At 45.0% G+C, this 24,123-nt stretch overlaps 2 protein-coding genes across 6 annotated transcripts in view; one reads left to right on the forward strand and one right to left on the reverse strand.

Annotated features, from left to right (window-relative positions):
• The window catches only part of LOC117352535 (survival motor neuron protein-like), a 76,691-nt gene extending 62,922 nt beyond the window's left edge, over positions 1-13,769 (reverse strand). Inside the window, exon 1 of one of the 3 annotated variants that reach the window (XM_033928998.1) lies at positions 13,621-13,769. In XM_033928998.1, the coding sequence (XP_033784889.1) occupies positions 13,621-13,731 (111 nt within the window). In that variant the 5' untranslated portion in view covers positions 13,732-13,769. Of the gene's footprint in view, positions 1-13,406; positions 13,562-13,620 lie in introns of those variants that run through there. The other 2 variants (XM_033929015.1, XM_033929006.1) reach the window with 2 other exon arrangements.
• A 48-nt stretch (positions 13,770-13,817) lies between these two features.
• BDP1 (B double prime 1, subunit of RNA polymerase III transcription initiation factor IIIB) overlaps positions 13,818-24,123 on the forward strand; it is a 324,783-nt gene continuing 314,477 nt past the window's right edge. For all 3 annotated transcript variants that reach the window (XR_004537715.1, XM_033928971.1, XM_033928981.1), the window contains exon 1: positions 13,818-14,083. Coding sequence is in view for 2 of the 3 variants with exons in the window: in XM_033928971.1 (XP_033784862.1) it covers positions 13,851-14,083 (233 nt within the window). In the remaining variant the exon portion in view is untranslated. The remainder of the gene's footprint in view (positions 14,084-24,123) is intronic.

A 24,123-nucleotide genomic window follows, 5' to 3' on the forward strand; every position in this document is an offset into this window, starting at 1 on the left:
ACTATTTTTCATTTTTTTAGACAAGAATTCAGAAATTAATTTATACCACCTAGCAGCCTGATGCCCTAAAAAGGTATTACCTTTTTTTTAACTAAGCCCCACCAAAAGATTTCAAGTCAAGAGAAGAGGACCATGTGCTCTTGGTCTTCTGGCCAAGGCTTAACTAGTATAACATGGAGAAATTCAAATTCATCAAGAATTGCACAAAACGTTTGAAAATTGTGCAATGATATCAATAAATCATCTAAACCAGGGGTGTCAAACTCAATCACATAAGGGGCCGAAATCTGATACATAGGCTAAGTCGCAGGCCAAAATTTTTATTAAGATACTTAGGGGTCCTTTTATTATGGTACGCTAACTGATTTAGCACACACTAAATACATACCTTAATAAAAGGACCCCTTAATCCAGGGGTGTCAAATTTGGCCCGCAGGGTAATTAGATTTGGCCTGCGTCAGAGGAGAAGCTTCCACCCAGGCTTAGCTGGCTTCAGCAAGTCACTTTACTAACGTGCTGCAAAGGTAAGGGGGAGGGAGGGAGATTCTCAGGCCGTGGAGGGGTGCTGAAGGGCGGTGAAGTGGCGAGAGTGAAGGGTGGTGGTGGGGAGAAGACGCTGAAGGGAAAAAATGGGGAAGGCAGAGTGGGCAGAAGACGCTGAAGGGAAATGGGGAAGACATTGGGGAGAAGACGCTGAAGGGAAATGGGAATTGGGGGTTGGGGAAGACAAAATGGGGAGAAAATGCTGAAGGGAATTGGGGAAGACAAAGTGGGGAGAAGACACTGAAGGGAAATGGGGAACAGAGTGGGGAGAAGACGCTGGAAGGGAAGAAGACAGAGATGCCAGACTATGGGGGCAGCGGAGGGAAGAAGATGGGTGCCAGACCAATTGGGAGTGGGGGGAGTGAAGGGAGAGGTACAGTAATAGAGCAAATGGAAGGTGCTGAGAGAAGACAGACAGTGGATGGAAGGAATTGAATGAGAAGATGAGGAAAGTAGAAACCAGACAACAAAGGTAAAAAAAAATTCTATTTATTTATTTCCTTTTTTTTTTTTTTGCTTTAAGATAAAGTAGTATATTAGTTGTGTTGATAAAAATTTATAAACAAAGTCCTGCCAGCTGAACATCTCTTTCTCTAGTTCAGCAGCCACAACTTTGATTTATAAGGAAGGAATAAGCTAAACATTGCAGAACTGAGGCTTGTGTGGATGCTGCGGGGATGGGGTGGGGTCAGTGGTTGCGGGGATGGGGACGGGGCAGGAACAGTGGTCGTGTGAACGGGGCAGGGACGGTGGTCGCAGGGATGGGGACAAATTTTTTTTCCCGTGTCATTCTCTACATGTCACTTAATCCCCCCATTGCCCCAGGTACATTAGATAGATTATGAGCCCACCGGGACAGACAGGGAAAAATGCTTGAGTACCTGAATAAATTCATGTAAACCGTTCTGAGCTCCCCTGGGAGAATTGAATAAATAAATCACTTTTAAACTACTAAGTACTCGCATCTGGAAGAAAGCAGACCTGATCACAGCCAACACCTGTGCTTGCATACTCAAGGTAGTAAACCCAAGGCACCATTTCCCCTGAGCAGAACACAGAATTCTTAAAACCTCACTTTAGTAGAGCAGAAAAAATCACAAGATTTAAAATCCAAGCTCCACTTTTACTTGAGCAGTGCCCAGATTTTAAACCTGAAGTTTGCTGTAAGGTCAGACCAACACTGTGCTTGGTCAGACTTTAAAGCTGAACTTGTTAAAAGGCCAGGCTGGTAAACATTTAACACAATTTTCCTGCATTTGCAGACAGTCCTTAATTCAGTAGAGAACCAAGCAGATAAGAACCAAACGTCCCAAAAAAGTAAAGGAAAAGAGGGTTAATTTTTTTTTTTTTACTAGCTGAAAGTAGAATAGAAGATTGCTTGAAGCATCTCAGAAAAATTAAGATTTTTAAGATCTGCCTGAACGCTGTTGATGCCGGCCAGTGGATCGCTGAGAGTGACAGAAGATAAGTTTCCGCCCAATGAAACAGCATGCAAGCTTCTTGGCCCAAGGGAGCGCTTCTCGTGTCCCCTTGACGATTTATGTACGTCATTGCCATGGCATTGTCGGAGAAGACTCAAACCGTTTTTCTTTTCACAAGGGAATGGAGAGCGAGTAGCACCAGCCGAATTGCCCAAAGTTCCAGACGATTGATCGACCAATGTTTCTGACAAGGAGTCCACTGCCCCTGAATGGATCGTTCCCCGCAGTGAGAACCCCAATCCAACAGACGGGCATCCGTCATGACAGTCATTCACTTTGATATCCAAAGAAGCTTGTCATGACAGAGAGTCTCCCCCCTGAAGCCACCAGCTAAGGCTGCTGTGAGCTGGCTCTGTGCAGGGGAGTGGCATCTTAAGGGAATGACGCTGTGGAGACCACCGAGAGAGAAGCAACTCCTGTAATGAGTGCATGTGTGCTCAGGCCCACGGAACCACCTCCAAAGAAGCCACCATGGACCCCAGAACCTGAAGATACAGCCAGGCTTTGGGAGCCAGGCAGTCCAGAAGAGCTCTGATCTGCTATTGAAGTTTCTGTCTGCATACCCTTCTTGGTATCGAAGAGAAGCCCCAGATACTCCATGGACTGGGAGGGTGTCAAATTGCTCTTCTTGAAGTTGACAATCCACCCCAATGCCTGCAACTGAGACACTACTGTTTCCACTGCATTTTTGCACTCGAAAAGAGAGGGAGCCCGAATCAACCAGTCGTCCAGGTAAGGATGAACCTTGATTCCATGCAAGCAGAGAAAGGCCGCCACAACTACCATCACCTTGGTGAAAGTGTGGGGGACCCTTTTAAGATAAAATTGAAAACGTTCCTATTTTTGAAGCGTTTGATACATAACTGCCCTCGTAAGGGCAATAATCTCATTGTTGTTTTTCAGGTTATTCCTCTCCTTATTGTTCTTCCCTTTACTTATTGTAGTTCCTCCCTTTTCCCTCTTGTTTTATTTTGTTTGTTTGATGTATGTATTTTTTGTTTTTAATCCTCTGTTTGCATGCTACTGTATGCTGATAATAGATTTTATTCCTCTCCTCCACCCCATGTTCAATAATACCGCTTTGAATTTTAGATTAAGCGGTATAAGAAATTTTTTATAAAACTTGAAACCTAGAACGGCGAACTGAAAATGCTATTGCAGAACATGGAAACGCAGAAAGCTTCGATGTTCCAGGTAGATCAGAATATGGAGGTAAGCTTCTATGAGATCCAAGGACTCCAGAAACTCTCCTGGAGACAGCTGCTATGACTGTGCGCACAGTTTCCATCTAGAAATGGGGAATCTGCAAGAAATGGTTGACCAGCTTTAGATCCAGAATGGGCCTCCAGTCTTCCAAGCCTTTCTTTGGCATGATGAAGTATGTTTAAATCATATTTATTGAGCAACAGAAAACAAACACAGCCAACACGTGAACCAGCAATACAGAAAAAAGTATCAAAACCAGTAAATAGCAAGCTCAAAACATTTTACAATTTCATCCTCCAACCCCAGTCCACGCCATCCTCCCCCACCCACCCAGCCAACCACCCAACCCAAGGCAAGGAAGCAAAGAAAATAAAGAGAGAGAAAGAAAAAAAAAGGGAGGACAAGAGGAAGTAGCATAAATAGAAGATACATTATTTGATGCGCACAGCATCTCAGAAGTTCAAAAGTCTACTCCTTGTGACGGGGCAAAAGGAGTTCCAGAAGGGCCCCCCAAATGTGTATAAACCGCCGGCCTGCTGAAGATTCCAGAGTTTTGAGCTAGGTGCGCTCCATTTTCAGCAAGGTGGTCATATGCTGTCTCCATAGGTGAAGAGTAGGGGCCCGCTGCTCCAGCCAAAGCAACAAGATAGTCTTTTTTCCTTGAAGCATCACCCCTTGAAGAAAAGCAGGGTAGCCCTTCGGAGTAGGGGACTGCAGAAAGAAAACATCAAAGAGGACATTTGGCACAATGAAGTATAAGAGTATCTGCCTAAGCCCGATTCTAGTTCTGGAGCGGGTTCTCTCGCTGCAATGTCTAACAATTGGTGCACAGTAGCGCAGATTCGGACCTCCTTTTCTGGATGACCCGTTGAAGAATCCAGAAAGAGCTCCAGAGGCAGGCAAAAAATGTCTATCTTGTACTCCTCCCGAATGATGTTCAGCACCCATTGATCCAATGAAGCCTGAGTCCACTCTTGATAAAACCAACACAGGCGACCTCCAATGCGAGGAAGCTCTGACTGATTCCTGGCGTCATTGGGTCTTCTTAGGAGCAGCTGCTGCTCAGGAATTGGAACTGTTGTAACGAGGATGGTATCTCTGTGAATATCTCTGAGAGGAAGATCCTGCAGAACCCTGACAACACCTGTGGGAGGAACGAAAATTACTACAATCTCCACCTGCTGGCCGATAAGACCTGCTCACAGGAAGAGACTTAGGGTGATGCTCAGCCACACTGGACATAAGGTGGTTCAGGCCTTTATCAAATACAAGATGGCCCTTGGAAGGAAGTCTGCTCAGAGTGGCCTTGAAGGAGGCATCCCCAACCCAATTACGGCTCCAAAGAGTCTAATGAATAGACACTGCATAAGCTGAGATCTTGCCAAGAACTCAAATGAGATCATAAAGTGCGTCTGGTATATAATCTACCCCATCCATTATCAGCGGAGGACAGGGATGAAGTGCCGCACTGCACAATCTGGAATGACAGGCACAAGTTGTAAAGGAAGTAGCCACGGTCACTTTGAGACCCAAAGACGACACTTCAAAGATCTTTTTTAACATAATGTCCATTCTGCGATCCTGAGAATCCCTAAGTATCACACACCCCTAAGTATCACACACTAGAAAGGGCTGTGCATCTGATCACCTGCGCCACAGCGGAATCCACTTTAGGTTGTTCAAAAACCTGCTGAAATTCAGACACCAGCGGATAAAGCTTCAACACAGCTTTAGAGGACTGCAGAGAGCTTTCTGGAGAGTCCCACTGTTCTTGAATCAGCCCAAGAAGCTGCGGATGAAATGGAAAAAAGGAAGACGGCACTTTAGAGTGGTCCAGGACCGAAGACTGATAAGTAGAAGGAGAAGGATCCAGCTTGAGTTGTTTTAGAACATCATCAATGAGGAAAGAGACAGAACTCTGCTGAAAGAGCCTGCATACCAGAGGGTCATCCCCCAAATCTGGACTCTCAGGATGACTGAGGTGACTAGACCCAGCAATGGATCAGCTGGATCTAAATTAGAAGCAGTGTCAGGAGATACTAAGGGCATAAATTGGAATGGCAACTGATGCAATCGAGGTCTGCCACAGCAGGACAAGAGGGTTCTCAAATAGAAAGCTTCGCCACCGGCGTAACAGGTTGAGATGGCTCCATCACACCTGCCGACCACGTTGTATCCATACAAAAAGCTTTCCAGAGAAGCCAAATTCTGGCAAAAAAATAAAAAATAAAAAAAAATCACACTCCACGTCCGTGTCAGGGAGCTGTTGAGACACATGTGTCCCCACAAGAGTCCCCAGACTCGGAATGCTGGCATGTTCCACTGGACAAAATTCTTTTCCAAAGTCACAGACCCCGGTCGGCTCCCCAGTTCGGGAGAACATGGAGGAGGCCAAATCTGAAGTTTCTGCTGATCTGGCACAATCACTGCACATATTCAGTATCCATTCTGCGATCCTGAGAATCCTTAAGCATCATACCCCCCCTCACTAAAAAGGACTGTGCACCTGATCACCTGCGCCACAGTGATTTTTAATCAAATCGAGGGGTTTTGAGCCAGAAAAAAAAACCTTTGAAATAAAGATCGATAAAAATCCAAGAAGGCCACCGCCAACGAATTTGCACCAAAAACGGCAAAAATAACAAAAATCCAAAAACAAAAAATAGCGATTTGGAGTCTGGGGAGGTGGGGGACCTGAATCCTACCCACAGAAACTGTAAATCACTCCACAAGCCACTCCCGAAATTCCCATCTAATATAATAAAACCCTAAGCGCGCATGCGCACTCTTACCAGTGTGTTCCGTTTTCCATGCGCTGTAGGTCCCTGCAGATAGGAGTGTGCATGCGCGCTTAGCTGTGGCAGTGGCCGATTGACAGAGACAGTAAACATGTCGCAACTCCCCCCTCACTCACCCACCACCAGAGAAACATTGCTATGGCTGACCGCATTGGACCGCGAGGAGGTCATTGGGAGTAGAGAATGACACGGTGGCGGTTTACCCGCGGCCACCGCATTTTAGCCGCGGGTCACCCGCTGAAAACGGGGAAGAAAACTAGCAGTTGCTGTGGCGACGGGGACAAGGCCATTCACCGCCCGCGGGGCGGTGAATGGTCTTGTCCCCGCAGTGAGGCATGAAGGATTGCGCGGTCCCCGCAGCTCACACCCGCCTGCCCAATCGATTCTAGTGTTTAGCCAGCTCTCTCCCTTCTCCTCACCTTAGTTTATAGATTTTCTTTTTCGGCGACCCGCACGCTATCAGAGAGCCGCGCACCCTGCTGCTCAGTTTCGATCTTCTGCTCTGACGCAACCGGAAACAGGAAGTTGCAGCAGAGCAGAAGATTGAACACTGAGCAGCCGCGCGTGCGCGGCTCTTTGGGAAAGCGTGCAGGTCGCCGAAAAAGAAAATCTACAAACTAAGGTGAGGAGAAGGGAGAGAGCTGGCTAAACACTAGGATCGATTGGGCAGGCAGGTAGTGGCTGCGGGGACCGTGCGATCGCTAGTGTTCCCGGCTCAAATTGGAAGGAGGGAGTGAAAGGGAAAAGGATTCTGGGCCAAGGGGATGAAGTCGGAAAGAAAAACCCACAGCAGGAAAGAAAGGGAAGGACTGGCAGGTGAGCCAGATGCTAGAAGCAGGGGGGGGGGGGAAGAAAGAGGGAAAAAAGCTAGATGGGGTTGAAAAGAAGAGACACACTGGTATGGAAGAGGAAGATAGGGGAAATCTGGACACAGGAAGGTAACAGAAAGAGGGGAAATTATGTGCATGGGGCATAGGGACAGGGACAGAGACATAAAGGGGACATGCCATGGGGATGGTATATGGACACAGGGGGGGCAATGACAGATACATAGGGGAGATATTAGAAATGGAGAAAATAGGAGCACAGAAGCGAGATGGTTTGTGGGGATGGGACAGGGACCGAGCTTGCAGGCTCCAGTGGCTTGCACAAATTACATTGTAACGTGCCATGAAAATAAGAGGAAGGAAGGTAGATAGGCCACGCGAGAGGAGCTGAAGGGTAGTAGAAAGGAACAGATGGTAAAGGAGGGAGGGAAGGGTGGTGGTGGAAAGGAATAGAACAGACATTGAAGGAGGGTGGAGAGGAACAGACCCTGAAGGGAAATGTGGAAGACAGAGTGGGAAGAAGACAGATGCCAGACTATGGGGGAGCGGAGGGAAGAAGATGGGTGCTAGACCAATTGGGGGAGGGGTGAAGGGAGAGGCACAGTAACAGCAAATGGAAGACGCAGAGAGAAGACACACAGTGGATGGAAGGAATTCAATGAGAAGATGTGGAAAGCAGAAACCAGACAACAAAGGTAGAAAAAAAAATTATATTTATTTATTTATTTTTTGCTTTAGGATAAAATAGTATATTAGTTGTGTTGATAAAAATTTATAAACAAAGCCCTACCAGCTGAACATCTCTTTCTCTAGTTCAGCAGCAGGAACTTTGATTTATAAGAAAGGAATAAGCTAAATATTACAGTACTAAGGCTTATATGGATGCAGCGGGGACGGTGACGGGGCGGTGAATGGGATGGCAGTGGCGGTGACGGGGCGGTGAAAGGGATGGCGGTGACGGTGACGGGGCGGTGAAGGGAACGGCGGTGACGGGGCGGTGCAGAGGATGGTGGGCCGGTGACGGGGACAGATTTTTTCCCCGTGTCATTCTCTAATTGGGAGTGCTGGCGGCGGACACGTGCACAGAATTGGCACTCAGGGGCAAGTAAAATGGGAGATAGGCCTTATTTGCAATCTTATACCTGGTGGACACAAGACAAATTGGAAACCGTTGGCCTCCCTGCTCTCCACCTCACGCAAACCTAAATCCAGGAAAAGCGGCACTACCGGTAGAAGTTTATTTTTTTTAAGATTAAAGGTGCTGCGGCGGCTCCTCTCACGAGCCGCACCTGCATCTTTGAAGGCTTCCGACGCAGGCAGTGATCGTGAGAGCAGCTGCGGCGGCAACTTTAAACTTAAAAATAAACTTCTACTGGTACTGCCGTTTTTCCTGCTGTGCCCTCTTGATCTCCTTGACCACAGTGAGTGCGATGGTAGGCCAGACTGCGGGAAGCAAAGGGGGGGGGGGGTTGGGGGGAAATGCTGCTGCACAGGAACCTGTAGGGGAAGGTAAATACCGCTGCTGCTGCTGCTCAGAGAAGTGGACGGAGAGGGAAATACTGCTGCTGTTGCTACACAGGGAAATGAGGTTGGGGGAAGGAAATGCTGCTGCACAGGGAAATGAAGGGGGAGGGAATGTTACATATGGAGCAGGGAGAGAGACAGATAGAAATAAAGAACATAAGAATATAAGAAATACCTTCATCGAATCAGACCTTTGGTCCATCTAGTCCGGTGACCCGCACACGCGGAGGCCAATCTAGGTGTTCCCTGTTTAAGACCTAGGTGTTCCCTGATGAAGTCCTTAAATTCCCATATCCCTCAATGTGATTTGCAAGGAGGTGTGCATTCAACTTGCACTTGAATCCCATAATGGAGGTTTCCATCACTACCTCCTCCGGGAGAGCATTCCAAGCATCCACCACTCGCTGTGTAAAACAGAACTTTCTGACATTAGTCCTGGGCCTGTCGCCCCTCAATTTCAGTCTATGACCTCTCGTCCGAGTCACATTTGACAACGGCAATAGTGATGCTTCTTGCTCTATTTTGTCAAAACCTTTTAGTAATTCAAAAGTCTCTATCATGTCCCCTCTCAGTCTTCTTCTCTCAAGGGTGAACAAGCTTAGTTTTCCGAGGCGTTCTTTGTAGCTCAAATTTCCCATGCCTTTTACTAGCTTTGTGGCTCGCCTCTGCACCCTCTCCAGCAGGGTTATGTCCTTCTTTAGGTAAGGAGACCAGTGTTGGACACAGTACTCCAGATGTGGTCTGACCATTGCTCTGTAAAGTGGCATTATGACGTCCGCCAATCTACTTCTTAATCATGTCTAACATCCTGTTTGCTTTCTTTGCCGACAGCGGGAGGGAGGGAGGGAGACAGAAAGAAAGGAAGAAAGACACAGGGGCAGGAAGAGGGACAGAAAGACAGATAGAGAAAGGGGGTCAGGGAGAGAGAAATACAGCAGGAGGTAGAGAGACAGAAAGAAAGAAAGACAGACAGACATCTATTCTAGCACCTGTTAATGTAACGGGCTTAAAGACTAGTAGGAAATAATGGAGGTACTCACAGTTCTGTAGTGTCTTTGCCTGTCTGCGTTTTTAAAAGCAGCTGAGTGGAGAAAAAGGACTTTCAGCCTCAGAAACAGCACCAAATGCACAGGAGTTAAGATCTTTGGACTGCCAGCCGGCCAGAGACCAACTACAACCTGTGCCCCCATGGAACCTCTGCCACGCGGTCAGGGGCGGAAAAGCCAGCCTGCGCCTTAAAATCCAGGTGGGTTTCTGTCCAGACGCACACAGCCTGCCCTAGAAACCTATGACAGGGTCACCGGCCAACAGACTCCCACAGGAAGGGACCTGGGTAGTTGAAGAAGGTGGCACACAGCAGGCTGGCTCCACAGATCCACCAGTTTCTCTGTGAAGCTGCAGACCGGCACCACAGGACTGTGTCCTTTTCTCCAACAGGGGACCACCAGGGAGGGGTCTCAAGGCACTGAAGCCACAAAAAAATGAACTTTAAGCAAAAAAAATAAGAAATAGTAGCAGAGCAACTGCAAAATACATCTGCATGGTCTGTTTGCAGAAACTGTAACTGGGATTGTTTACTAACTCTCAGGCTAAGAGGGTAGAGCATGTGTTCAGAAAAAATGTGGATTTCTGCAACACCCTGACTGCAGGTTGGGATTGAACACTTAGTTTATGGAATCTGGAAGGGATGTAACAGAATTTACTTTGGTGAATCAATTATTTCTCCCCCAAAATCAGACTCATCAATTCAGCGAATAGACCTCCCCCCCTGGAGAGGCCTGACATACCTCACCTTCTCTATGCCATGTCATTCATGATGCAGCAGAGGGAAGCCCTGACAGGGCAGGCTGTGAACTGCCCCCTAGCCATTCACTGCCATGTGTGTGTGTGTCAGTCGGAAAGTGCTGCACAGAGGGATGGGAGGGATGGAAAACTGATGCATATGGGGAAATAGAGGAAGAATTGTTGAACATGGGGTGGAGGAGAGGAAGTGAGTATAAAAATGAGGTAGAAATCCTGTATATGATGGAGGGGAGAGATACATGCATGGAGAAGAGATAGGGAGAAATGTTGGACATAGGGTGGAGGCAGGGAGAGATGGTGCATGGGGAGAGAGAAAAAAATATTTCACATGATAATGGAGGGGAATAGAGAGGTTTGACGCAGAGCACAAGGCAGAGAGAGGGGGAAAGAAATGTTGGATATAACAGTGGAAGGAAAGGTTCAGAGATGATGATAACACAGAGAAAGAAGAAAATGTCAAATGGGCAGGAGACCCTGATAAACAAGTTAACAGAAGACAAACAGAAACCAGAGCCTGGGACCAACATGATTTTAATAATAAAATGACCAGACAACATAAGAACATAAGAATAGCCTTACTGGGACAGACCAATGGTCCATTAAGCCCAGTAGCCCATTCTCACGGTGGCCAATCCAGGTCCCTAGTACCTGGCCAAAACCCAAGGAGTAGCAACATTCCATAGCTTGCCCCATGTCTTTCTCAATAACAGACTATGGACTTTTCCTCCAGGAAACTGTCCAAACCTTTCTTAAAACCAGCTATGCTCTTACCACAACCTTTGGCTTAACTATTCTCTGAGTGAAAAAATGTTTCCTCCCATTGGTTTTAAAAGTATTTCCCTACAATTTCATTGAGTGTCCCCTAGTCTTTGTAATTTTTGATGGAGTGAAAAATCGATCCACTTGTACCCGTTCTACTCCACTCAGGAAGGTACAAGTGGATCAATTTTGCACTCTGTCAAAAATGACAAAGACTAAGGGTAGAAAAAATAATTTTCTATTTTGTGATTACAATATGTCAGATTTGAAATGTGTACCTTGCCAGAGCTGGTGTTAGACAATCAGCATGAACTAGGACTTAACAGAGCGAGGAATAGTCTTTTTTTGTTTATACCACAACACCGGCATGGGTTTGGAGAGGGCAAGGAGGGTGGGGTACATAAAGAGGCTACCAAATAAACCTTGGCAAAGAAATGGAAGATATTAAAGTTTAGACCAGCGTGACTCAGAAAAATGTCCTTACTCTTTAAGTCACTAGAACAATTTAAATAACACAACACTAAATATAGTGCATAAAGTGTTCATTGAGTGTAGCTGAAGCAACAACAGGACCATCATAGCACTTTTTTGTTCCTGGACCACCAAAAATCAATCAAAGTAAAAGAATATTATACTTAGCTTAGAGTATCACCAGCTGATTCTGTGTCAAATCCGGCATTCACTCAAGACACTGTAAACGTTAATACTAAAATGAGTCATCCGATCAATGGCCTAACATTGCATGCCATAATCGGATTGCTAATGCTGATCCCCCCCAAATGATAGGTCTGCTTGTTTTTTCATTTTTTTTTTTTCTATAGGCACAGATGCGTGTGTGTGTGTGTAATACTACACATACACACACACAAAATATCTGCCCCATAAAAAAAGTCGAACCAGCCCCCTCCTGATGATCCCCAGAAGAAAGTAGAAGAAAAAGGGATGCACACTCCCTCCTTGCACCCCCCTCCCTTTGCAAGACCCTCCTCCCCCACTCTCCCTACTTTAGAAAGAATGGACAGGATGGATGCCCACTCCCTCCTGCCACTGGATGCCCCCACCCCCGTACCACCTCTGTACAGAAAGATGACAGCAGGAGGAATGCCCAGTTCCTCCTAATTACAGGCCTTTCCCCTTTCTGGTGCACCCTGGGATGCACGGGGAGGGGCTTAAGGGCCTGACTGGCTCAGACACCTAAAGCCCCATTCTTTCAAAAGTAGGGGGAAGGTGTCTTCTGAGGGGAAGAGATCGGCTCAGCAGGGGAGTTGCAGAGGCAGGAGGGAGTGGGCTTCCTTTCTGCTTCTCTTTATTTTTCTTCCGGAGGCGTCGGCTTAACTTGCTTTATTTTTAATGGGGCACATCTTGTGCGTGTGTAACACATGCACATCTGTGCCATAAAAAAAGAAAAGAAAAAGCCCCAACAGCTGAGTAGCAGGAGGCTGCTTTTGGGCTTCCCTAAACTAGCTCTGCATATGTGTGAAAGCTGGTTTATAAGCGCAGTGACCATTTTTAGTGTATCTAGCCCAAAATGATTGTTCTGACCAGAAAACAAACGTGAAAAGATTTAATAATAGGTTTATTGGCTTTTTCTCAGACCTAATCTTGCTAGTTCACAGTTTCCTCACCACCCTATCACCCCCTCCTGTGCTTCACAGTAAATTTGGTCATCATCCTCCTTTGCATAACTCTCATTATCCTTTAATCTGAAGGGAGGGTAGTTTTCCAAAATTAACTGGAAGTATGTTTAGTCCAATAAATATAATGTTATCTGCAACTGTATTATCCTTTGTTTTACGTCATTTAAAAATCACAGAAAACTAGCAAGCACTGATTTATTCTCACGAGACCCACCAGCACTGTTAAAAAAAAAATGCATCAGTGCAACAAGGGGACGCACAGTAAGAACGTGAGGTACAGAAAAGTATGTATGGTAAGAGACGAGAGTGGGGCAGGGAAGAAGTAGTGATGGAAGATAATAAATAGAAGAAAATGGGAGATGAAGCAAAAGGCAAGCAACTAGGAATAGAAAAAGTCATAACACAACAAATTACTGGGGACTCTGAGAAGAGCCCACCATTTTCCACACTGTTATCTGCACATTATTTTACTATAAACTGCATTCCTGCATGTAAAGGTTATTAAAAAAATGCATTTATGACTAGCTTTTGGGAACTATTATGTATACAAAATTAAATACGCTGCAAACCCTAAATAAAACCGATATTAAAAGAACATCGCATGGCAGCTAAATTTTCTATTTTTCAAGGCTAAACACTACAGCGATGTCTACCCCATTACTGACCCTCTCTATGTGCTTCACTGAAATCGGGGCGAGTTAGCTCCTGACCTTTAAAGGGTTTACTAGAAGTAACCAGTAAAAAGATAGCACGAAATGAACACAAACTAAATTAAGAAAGGAGCCGTCGTTTGTTCTGCCTTCATCCCTCCACAATACGGCCTCCTACCTGCCCAGCGCCGCGTGTAAAAAGCACCGTGCCCGCCGCCATAGCGACACCACCGACTGCTCCTCTCCCTCTCTATCACACACCAGCATAAACACTTGGTGACAGCAAGAGCGGCCCCTAACCCCTTTCTATTCCTGCAAGTATTTTGCAGCACGCCCCCTGCCGTCCACTGTCAATGTAAGAGCTCTCCATCCCTGAGTACCAGGAAACTTACGGGATTCCTTGCCCACTCAAAGATGGCCTCAGCGTGGCGCTCTGATGGCATAAGCATGAGACAGACATGTTCTCTTTTCCGCTTCCTGTAAGTTTGACGCGGCGTCTTCATGTGACGTCACACGACTTGGATTACATGGTCGGGTCCGGATTGGGATAGCGGTGCTGCCATGCTTCGCGGCCTCCCTCCGTTGTTACCTGGCCGTGTCGCGCGCTCGGCCAACGTTCGACATGTTCCGGCGAGCAAGGCTCAATGTCAGACCCAATGTGAAACCCGGAGGGAGAGTAGCAGCTACAGTTCCTGCTTCCTCTCAGCCGGAGGATGGGAACACGTCCGGAGCCCCAACTGAGTCTGTGCCCAGCACAGGAGAACTGCCCACCCCGAACTGCGATGTTGGGAGCAGAGACTCGCCTGGAGAAGTGGTGGCAGCAGTAGCACCACCACCGGTGTCGGCAGAAGGCCGGTGAGTGAGGCGTTGCCCTGGAATCTCGGTATTTCTCAGAGTCCGAAATCTTTATTGATGTGACATTTTGTGTAATGAGCGGTTAAATAAATTCAAAGAAGAATATTATAGTAATTGCTCTTTGCCTAGCTAGGGGAGAAGGTATAGTTCACTGGTAGAGTTGCTGCCTCTGCACCCAGAGGTGAGATCAGATCCCAGTGCTGCTCACTGGGACCCTGGGCTAGTCACCTAATGCCAAAGCCACCAAAAAGGTGGTATACAAGTCTCCATTTCCTTAGCTCTCAAGCTCATGAAGCTCTGTTGAAGCACTACATAAGATAAGATGATAACCCACCCCCACCGAAAGAAGTGCACAGTGGTTAAAGCTACAGTCTCAGCACCCTGAAGTTTTGGGTTGAAACCCATGCTGCTCCTTGTGACTCTGGGCAAGACACTTAAGGTACATTTGATAGATTGTGAGCCTGCCAGGACAGACAATGCTTGAGTACCTGAATAAATTAATGTAAACCATTCTGAGCTTTCCTGGGAGAATGGAATTCCTATTAAAGTTGGAGCTAATACTGCCACTGCAGGCGATTAAAAAAAAACACCTAACACAGCTTTGTAAAAGAAGGGGATGGGGGTTGTTAGAGCAAACAATTTGTAATGCAACAGTCCAAACCCCATCTTTTTTTTTGTGGATAAAAAATGGTTAAGGACCCATAACATGAAAAACTGACCTTTTTCAATGTTTTGGATTTGCTACTTTTACCTCTTTTACTAAGCTGCAATAGAGGTTTTTTTTTAAATCATGGCTCGGGGCACTAAGGGCCTGATTCTCCAAAGTGCGTCCCGATTTTAGGCAGCTGTAGGCGTCCTACAGCTGTCTAATCAGCCAATTGGGATGCACGTTTTTAAAAAAAAATGCTCCCCAGGCCGCCTATATTGAAGGCGAGGCCCGCAAGACACCTAGGCCCTGATTCTGTATAGGACGCCCGGGAGAGGCGTCCTATTCAGAATCGGCCTACACTAAACCCCGATTCTGTAACCGGCGTCCATGTTACAGACGCTGGTTAGAGAATCGGGTTAGATTAGACACGGCCCGCTACACTTATCGCGGCAAGGGATCTCTCTGCCGCTATAAGTATAGCGGGCCGCGGCCTGTCCGATCGCTGGAAGGAAGGGTGCCCAATCCCTCCTGCCCGAAGACGCACCCTCCCCCCCCGACAATATCGATCGCTGGCAGGAGGGTGCCCAATCCCTCCTGCCCGAAGACGCACCCTCTCCCCCCCGGCGCTAACAACCCCCAAACCTCCACCCCACCAAACTAACCTGTTCTTACAGCCAGATGGGTCTTGCCCGTCCAGCCGGCAGGCACGCCTGGTCGAAATGAGACGGGCCCGCCCCTTCCCGGCCCATCCCGCCGAAGTCTAAGGCCTGATTGGCCCAGGCTCTAGAAGCCTGGACCAATCAGGCCTTAGGCATAGCGGGTCCGCCCATCCCCACTAAGTCTAAGGCCTTAGATTAAGTGGGGATGGGCAGACCCGCTATGCCTAAGGCCTGATTGGTCCAGGCTTCTAGAGCCTGGGCCAATCAGGCCTTAGACTTCGGTGGGATGCGCCGGGAAGGAGCGGGCCCGCCTCATTTCGACCAGGCGTGCCTGCCGGCTGGACGGGCAAGACTCATCTGGCTGTAAGAACAGGTTAGTTTGGTGGGGTGGAGGTTTGGGGGTTGTTAGCGCCGGGGGTGGGTGGGAGGGTGCGTCTTCGGGCAGGAGGGATTGGGCACCCTCCTGCCAACGATCGATATTGTCGGGGGGGGGGGGAGGGTGCGTCTTCGAGCAGGAGGGATTGGGCACCCTCCTGCCAGCGATCAATGTTGTCGTGGGGGGGGGAGGGTGCGTGTTCGGGCAGGAGGGATTGGGCACCCTTCCTGCCAGCGATCGGACAGGCCGCGGCCCGCTATACTTATCGCGGCAGAGAGATCCCTTGCCGCGATAAGTATAGCGGACGCGTCTACTTACAATGTAGACCAGCATTTTTCTGGCCTACATTTTAAGCTTCTCCTCTACTAGGGAGACGCGTAGGGCCGCCTAGGCCCGCCTAAGGCCCTTAGGCGAGCTTAGGCATCTTGCGGGTCTCCCTAGGCTCCCGGAGACGCCTTCAGGCCTGCCTGGGGAGCATTTTTTTAAAAAAACGTGCATCCCGATTGGCTGATTAGACAGCGTAGGACGCCTACAGCTGCCTAAAATCGGGACAGCACTTTGGAGAATCAGGGCCTAAATGCTTTGATGCTCATAGAATTCCTATGAGCATCGGAACATTTAGTGCTCCTGGCCATGGTAAAAACCTCCATCAAGGCTTAGTAAAAGAAGGCCTTGGTCATCTTTTCCCAGAGAAGGTCACATTATTCCTCTCATGCTTATGGAAACTTGTATCTGTTATATTTTTGTATGTTGCACAGTAAGCAAGGAAGCACATTTTTGTTTATATTTCTATGGTGTTATACTGCATGTAGTCAAATTTCTTGGGGTTTCTAGGATACTACAAAATATTTAAAAAATAAAATAATTCTGGTTTGACACAAGCACACAAAAAATAAAAGAAAACCAGGCACCTTGCCCCTCCCCCACATTCTAGAAACATAGAAACATGATTTATTTATTCAATTTTCTATACCGTTCTTCCAAGGGAGCTCAGAACGGTTTACATTAATTTATTCAGGTACTTAAGCATTTTCCCTGTCTGTCCCAGTGGGCTCACAATCCATCTAATGTTCCTGGGGCAATGGGGTATTAAGTGACTTGCCCAGAGCCACAAGGAGCAGCGTGGGTTTGAACCCACATTCTCAGGATGCTGAGGCTGTAGCTTTAGCTTTAACCACTGTGTGAAATGGCCTATCCAGTCTGCCCATCCGCATCATCCACTATCTGTTAGGTGTCATTGACTAGTGTTCGAGTCTTAGCGACTTGTTGAATTACAGATCTAAAAAGAAATTGGTTTTGTAAGGTAAGGTCCTCCAGCAATATCTCCATGGTTGTTTTCAACGTGTCCGGCCATCTGGTTGCATGTCTCCCTCTTCTGGTTCCTTCAGCCTTCCCAAACATGATGTCCTCCTTCAGTGATCTTTCTCTTCTGACGGTGTGACCAAAATAAGACAATCGTAACTTCATTATTTGGGCTTTAATGTTGGAGAAGGATTTTTACTACGCCGCTGAGATCAAACAGGCCATGTTTGATCTCTTCCAGAATTGATTTGTTAGTTCTTTTGGCAGTCCACAGCATGCATAAAATCCTTCTCCAGCATTAAAGCTCAAATGAGTCAATCTATGAAACAAAAATACCATCTGTACCTATGAAAAGGTTGCACTACTGTGATGGGGTGTACCTACCATCACCAGGAGCCATGAATCTGAAGAAGGACTGTCCAGTAGAAACATGTTATCAAAGGACAACTGATCTCAGCGGCGTAGTAAAGAAGGGGGGGGGGGAGTGTTGGGGGGCTGTCCAGCCCATGTGCTGTCATGGTGGGATTTCCCTATGTATGTTTCCTTCCATCTTGCCAAAGGTCCATTTTGGCTTTCCACGTTAATTAGGAAGTACATTTACCTGTTTTTAAGCCTACTGGTTCCAGGAAAAAAGATCGCCTTTTGAAGGAACTTGATGTATGCAGAGTGCTTCTTTGCTACCTGGAGATCATTAATGAATTTTGTCTCTCTGACCATCTGTTTAGGCTGTCTCATTCTGTTCAGTGGAGCACTCCTGCTTCCAAGATCACGATCCTTAGGGCCATTTTGTCATCCTATATTCTTTCTAGGAAACAGTCTCCTGTTTCTGTCAAGGTGCTTTCTTCATGGGCTAAAGCTAGAGCTGTCTCCCCTGAGGAGATCTGCAGGGTGACAACATGGTCCTCTCTTCACACGTTTGCCAAATTTTACAGAGTGGATTTGGCGGCTAGACAGGACTCTGCCTTTGAGTCCTAGGTCTTACAGGCCAGCGCAGCAAGCCCACCCTAGCTTTTTGGGGACTGCTTTTGTATGTCCCCATCTGTCTAGAATGTCTCATCTATTGCACAGGAAAAAGAGATGATGTATTTACCCTGGTAAGCTCTTTTCTAGTAGATAGGTGAGACATTCTAGACTCATGCCCTGTCTTTCCTGTGCCTGCCTACTTTCTCAGTCTATGCTTCTCCAAGTTATTTCTTGGATGCCTATCAGCCTTTGGGGCTGGAAAGAATTCTGTATATATGTTACTTATTCTGTGGGAATAGTTTCTGAGCTCCTTTGAGGCCTTTATTGACTGTTTGCAGTTGATGTTCTTACGTAACTTTTTGAGTAGAATGGTTGTTGCTGTACTTGATTGCCATAGGTGTCTCTATTTTATGTTTATGTAGTGGCTTTTGGTGCTTGAGTACTAACTGTAGGTGGCGCTAAGGTGCCCAGTGAAGTACAGCAGAGGCATAGAGAAAAAAAAATTAGGAGTGGATTACTTCTGCAGCAGCGCGCAGCCATGGGGACACAACCCATCTGTCTAGAATGTCTCACCTATTTATAGGAAAAGAGCTTACCAGGGTAAGTACATAATCTCTTTTCATATACATTTTTTAGCCTTGTGATGTGTGTATATTATGGGTCGTGCACATAAAATATCCCACACTTTTAAACAAATTTATATTTCAGTAAGGGTGGTATTGCAAAACAAATAAATATAAATCTTGCTGAGTAATATTTCCTCTGTCAGATGGTACTAATTAGAAAAAAATTCAGGCAGATTCTTTTTTTTTTATAATTGATCCTGAATATTGACAAATTTCAGCCCTTGTGTTAATGATGCAAAATTTGAAGGAATGTTCATTCCTTCTGGATTCAGTACCCTAGGTGTTCAGTCCCTTCCTGCAATCTGGAAGTCGCAGAAATCCAAACACTTTTCTGAGCACTTATTTCTCCCACCTCAGCGAGAGAATTAGAACCCCCTGTAGTTTTCAATTTCTGCAAGCAATCTATGCAGAAGTCTTTTGGATTTGTTCTGCATCTATTTCTTATTTTTCCACTTAAAGTTAATCTTCTCGGTGGCTTGAGTTCCTTGAGACTCCTTTGCGGTGGACCTCTGTCGGAGGAAAGGACACAGTCTGCGGAGCCGGACTGCTGCTTCACTGAGAAACCTTGGTGGATCTGTGGAGCTAGTCTGCTCTGTGGAGATAGTCTGCTGTGTGCCACCCTTCCTGGACTCTGAGTCCATTTCCCTGGAAACTCGCTTGTCCGCTAACCTTGTCATTTACAAAGCCAACTTATCCCCAGTAGTTGAATCCACTCAAATCATTGGTACTATTGAATATATTCAATTAAAACTTAATTCGAATCCAAATATCAAATTACTTCTACTATATAACCCTCCTCCAAATAATCAATCTACTTTCACCCAGTTATTATCTATTGTTTCAAATTTTGTTACCACTTCACCTTTTACTATACTTCTTGGAGATTTCAATTTCCATTTCGAGGATAAATCCAACCCTTATACTTCCGAATTTCTTGTTCACATGAAAGATCTTGACCTTATACCCTTCAAAATTGGCCCAACACATATCAAAGGTCACACTCTAGATATGATCTTTGCCTCAGGGGAATTATTTGATAATTTTTCAGATCTAGAAATCTTAAAAGTCCCATGGTCTGACCATAGTCTAATTCAATCAACACTAGTTATTTACCCCCCTCATGATCCCTTTAGATCTCCCAAAATTATTAAAGTAAGAGACTTCCAAAATATAGATGACTCGCTTCTCGTTACACCATTACTGGATCTGGATAACTTTAACTCTCTATCTATAAACGACCAACTAACTACCTGGAACAACACCTGTCAATCTCTTTTAAATAAAATTGCTCCTATAACAATTAAAACTATCTCTCCAAAAAAACAAAAAAATCCCTGGTTCAACTCTTCTCTTGTATTACTAAAACAACAGTTACGTTCAGCTGAACGTAAATGGCGAGCCAAACCCACATCAAACAATCTGGAAACGTACAAAAATCATTCCCAATATTACCGCCAAAAGATCAACGATACAAAAAAAAAATATTACAATAAAAAAATATCTATGACTAAGAATTCTTCTTTACTTTTCAAAACATTAAAACAATTAACTACCTTTAAACATAAACCGGATATTCCTGTCAATGATTCCCCCACAGCTGACAGTTTAGCTGATTTTTTTTATACAAAAATTAATACTATCAAAGCTAACATATCTAACAAAACTCCTGCTATTTCTGATGAAGATCAAATTAATTTTCAAGCTACATGCTCCAAGTTTATCATTCCTACCCTATCTGAACTAAAACAGTTGTTTCAATCAATAAAACTTAAAGGTTCTAAAAATGAAGCATTCCCTCCTTTTCTACTTAAACGATACTTCTCAATTTTCGGTCCAATTATTCTACAAATTATCCACAAAAGCTTGTCTACATCATCAATTCCAGAAGACTGGAAACATTCTGTTCTTCTACCAATTATCAAGGATTCTAAAACCAGTCCTTGTGAATGTTCTAACTATCGTCCAATTGCGAGTCTTCCATTCCTAGCAAAACTAACTGAAAAGGTAGTTTTTCAACAGTTATCAGACTTTGTAGATAAAACTCATGTCTTGCATCCCAATCAAGCAGGATTTCGCAAGAATCACTCAACTGAACACTCTTTATTAGGTCTTGTTACTACTATTCATTACTTTCTGGACCAACACAAATCTGTCATTCTCATTTCCTTAGACTTAGCGGCAGCCTTCGACACTATTGATCACCATTTACTACTTCATCGCCTTTCTTCCATTGGCATCAAAGACCAAGTTTTAGATTGGTTTAAGTCATATTTTACCAATAGATCTTCTTCTGTACACTTTAACAATTCTACTTCAAAGCCTTATCAAACAAATTATGGTGTACCTCAAGGGTCCATATTGTCTCCATTACTTTTCAATATTTATCTGGCCCCTCTCTTAACTCTTTGTCAATCTATAGGATTTACAGTGTATGCCTACGCGGATGATTTCCAACTTTTACACCCTATTGATTCTTCAAGCTCCCAGGATATACTCGAAATCAACCGTAAGTTGGCCAAAGTTCACGATTGGTTGAACAATAATCAACTTTCTTTAAGTATTAATAAATCTACATCTATGCTTTTTTCAGGGAGAGAAGGTGTAAAACTAATCAACCCAATCTTAATAGATAACAAACCTCTATACCTCACTACCAACACAAAAATCTTAGGCGTCATTTTAGACAATAATCTTTCTTTCAGATTACACATCAGTGCTTTGGTAAAAAATTGTTTCTATAAATTAAGAATGATCCGCTCATTGGTTCCCCTTCTAGATTCATTTTCACTCAATACCTTAATACATTCTCTAGTGATTTCAAAGCTAGACTACTGCAATTCCTTGTTAAAGGGGGCATATCTTAAGGATATAAGGCGCCTCCAAATCATACAAAACACTGCAATAAAGGTAATCACAGGTTCAAAAAAATTCGATCATGTTACACCACTGCTTCAAAATGCTCACTGGCTACCAATTTCATATAGAATCACCTATAAAATAGCACTATTAGTCTTTAAGACATTAAGAAATAATACACCTGCATTTATAGACAGGCTTCTGATCCCCTACAGCCCCACTAGAGTTCTCAGATCTTCCTCACAAGCGTCCCTTTATGTTCCCTCTTTGAAAGTCATAGGTACTCGCCGTGACCTTATTTTTTCGGTTACAGCCCCTACCATTTGGAACTCCCTTCCTCTTCATTTAAGACTTGAACAAGATTTGAATAAATTCAAAAATAGTTTAAAGTGTTTTCTTTTTAAAGAAGCCTTTAACTAAAAGTTTATTTTTCGGTTCATTCCTAATTTTATCGTTTTGTATTAAACTCTGAGTATATACCCCTTTTTTTTTCTCTTAGATTTTCAAGATTGTAAATCCTTTTCTCTTAGATTTTCAAGATTGTAAATCCTTTTCTCACATTATCCTTATGTTCTAACCCAACCTGATTAACTCATCTTGTTTTTTTTATTTTTTTATTGTATTTTTTCTTTTCCCTCCTTTCCTACTGTTCCATGTGTTTGTTACCCCAGTTCGTTTTTTTAATTTTTTTTAAGTAACAATTTTTATTTACGATGTATTTGTAATTTTAATATATCCAATTTTATTTCTTTGTAAAACGCTTTGTATCCTGAAAAGCGTTCAATCAAATATTTTAATAAACTTGAAACTTGAAACTTGTCAGGGATTTAAGCGAAGGCTGTATGCATCATGAGTAAAACTCCTCTGGGTTTCAGGGCGCAGGCTGCGTTTCCCGCTCCCAGTTGCATGGTGAAGATCCCTGGGGCGGAGGTTACAGTCGGTGTCTGTACAACTGGCAGTCTGAAGATCTTCAAGTTTGGTCATTTTGGAGCAATTCCGAGGCAGAAAATTATTTTCCTCCATTCAACTGCAGTGAAAATAGCTGTCAGGCAGGCATTTCAGACACTGTGAGTACCCTCCATTATTTCCTAAGGGAACTTTGGGGGTGATCTGTGAAATTCTCTTGTACTCATTTTTGAGAGTTTCTGAAGGTAGGGTTCAGGTCTGCCACCTCCTCAAATCCCAAATCGCTATATTTTTATTTTCAAATTTTGTTTATTTTTTTCATTTTTGATGCAAATTTGCTGGCAGTGGCCATCTTTGATTTTTATTGATTTTTTTTTTCAAAGTTTTATTTCTGCCTCAAAAACCCCTTGATTTCATTAAAAATTGTTTGGGATGGACTCCCCAGCTCCAAATCTGTCGAATGTGTGCATTGATTGTGCCGGATTGGTATTGGATCAACGACCATATATTGCGTGCCACAGCATGCTATGGGAGGGGGTGTAAGCTTCGGGCTTCACCTCCTTCATATCCTCCAGGGCTGGGGAGCCAGCCTGAGTCCATGATTTCAGAAAAATATCTCACCCAGTGGCTGTTCTAGAGTTTGGCACCAAATGCCTGCATTTTAAGTCTGGGGACTCTTTTGGCGTGGTGTGAGCACCTCAACAGGATCCTGCAGTGGCCCAGGTGTAAATTTTCACTGAAGTTTTTTTTGGCTCCTCTAGAAAGTATATTTTTCGGACCCAGCTCAGTGTCTGCGTGCTGGCCTCTTTGGATCTGTCCTTGGGCAGGGAATGCTGCCTCCAAGGCCACTTTAAGCAGACTTCCTTGCTGGGACAGGTCTGGATGACCTTATGGCCAGTGTTGCTGATCGCCGCCCTCACTATCTCCCCGTGAACAAGTCTCAGCAGACTTTGGGAGGGGACGTAGTAATTTTCATTTCAGGGATATGGTCCCCGTGATAACTATTCTAATTCCAGTCGTCCTCAGAACTCCAGATGATGAGTGGCTACTGATACTAAACAGTCCTCCAGAGGACCGTCTTGCTCAGTTTTCCAGAAGTGGACTCACATGTCCTCAGATACATGGGTGCTAGATATCAATTGGGAGAGCACAAGATGGATTTCTCTTACCTACCTCTGGATTTGTTTCTGGACTTGCCGGCAGGTTGGCCAGAAAAGGAGTCAAAGGTCTGCACTTCTTTGTAGCATCTCTTGCATATCTGAGCACTAGAACCTGTTCCAGAACCCGAATTGGGCTTCGGCAGAGACTCTTTATTCTTCATCATGCAAAAGTACGGCTCAGAGGACTGGAGGCCTATTCTGGATCTCAAGTTAATCAATCGCTTCCTACGGATTCCTCATTTCCGAATGGAATCCATGCGCATAGTAATTTTTGCTGTCTCTCCTTGAAAGTGTCTAGTGCCTAGGATTTCACAAAGACTTTCTTTCATATTCCATTATTTCCAGAGCATTGCATGTTTCTGCATTTTCATGTTCTGTGACATTTTCAGTCCGCGGCTCTTCCTTTTGGGCCTGTGACAGCTCTCCGCACTTTTCTCAAGGTGATGGTACTTGTAGCGGTTTTTCTCCGTAGGCAGGGTATCCAAGGCCATCTTTTCTTGGACGACTGGTTGATTCAGGCTCCGTCTCGACAAGAGTGCACCT

The sequence above is a fragment of the Geotrypetes seraphini genome, chromosome 1 (genome assembly GCF_902459505.1).
Source record: "Geotrypetes seraphini chromosome 1, aGeoSer1.1, whole genome shotgun sequence".
Taxonomy (NCBI): Eukaryota; Metazoa; Chordata; class Amphibia; order Gymnophiona; family Dermophiidae; genus Geotrypetes; species Geotrypetes seraphini.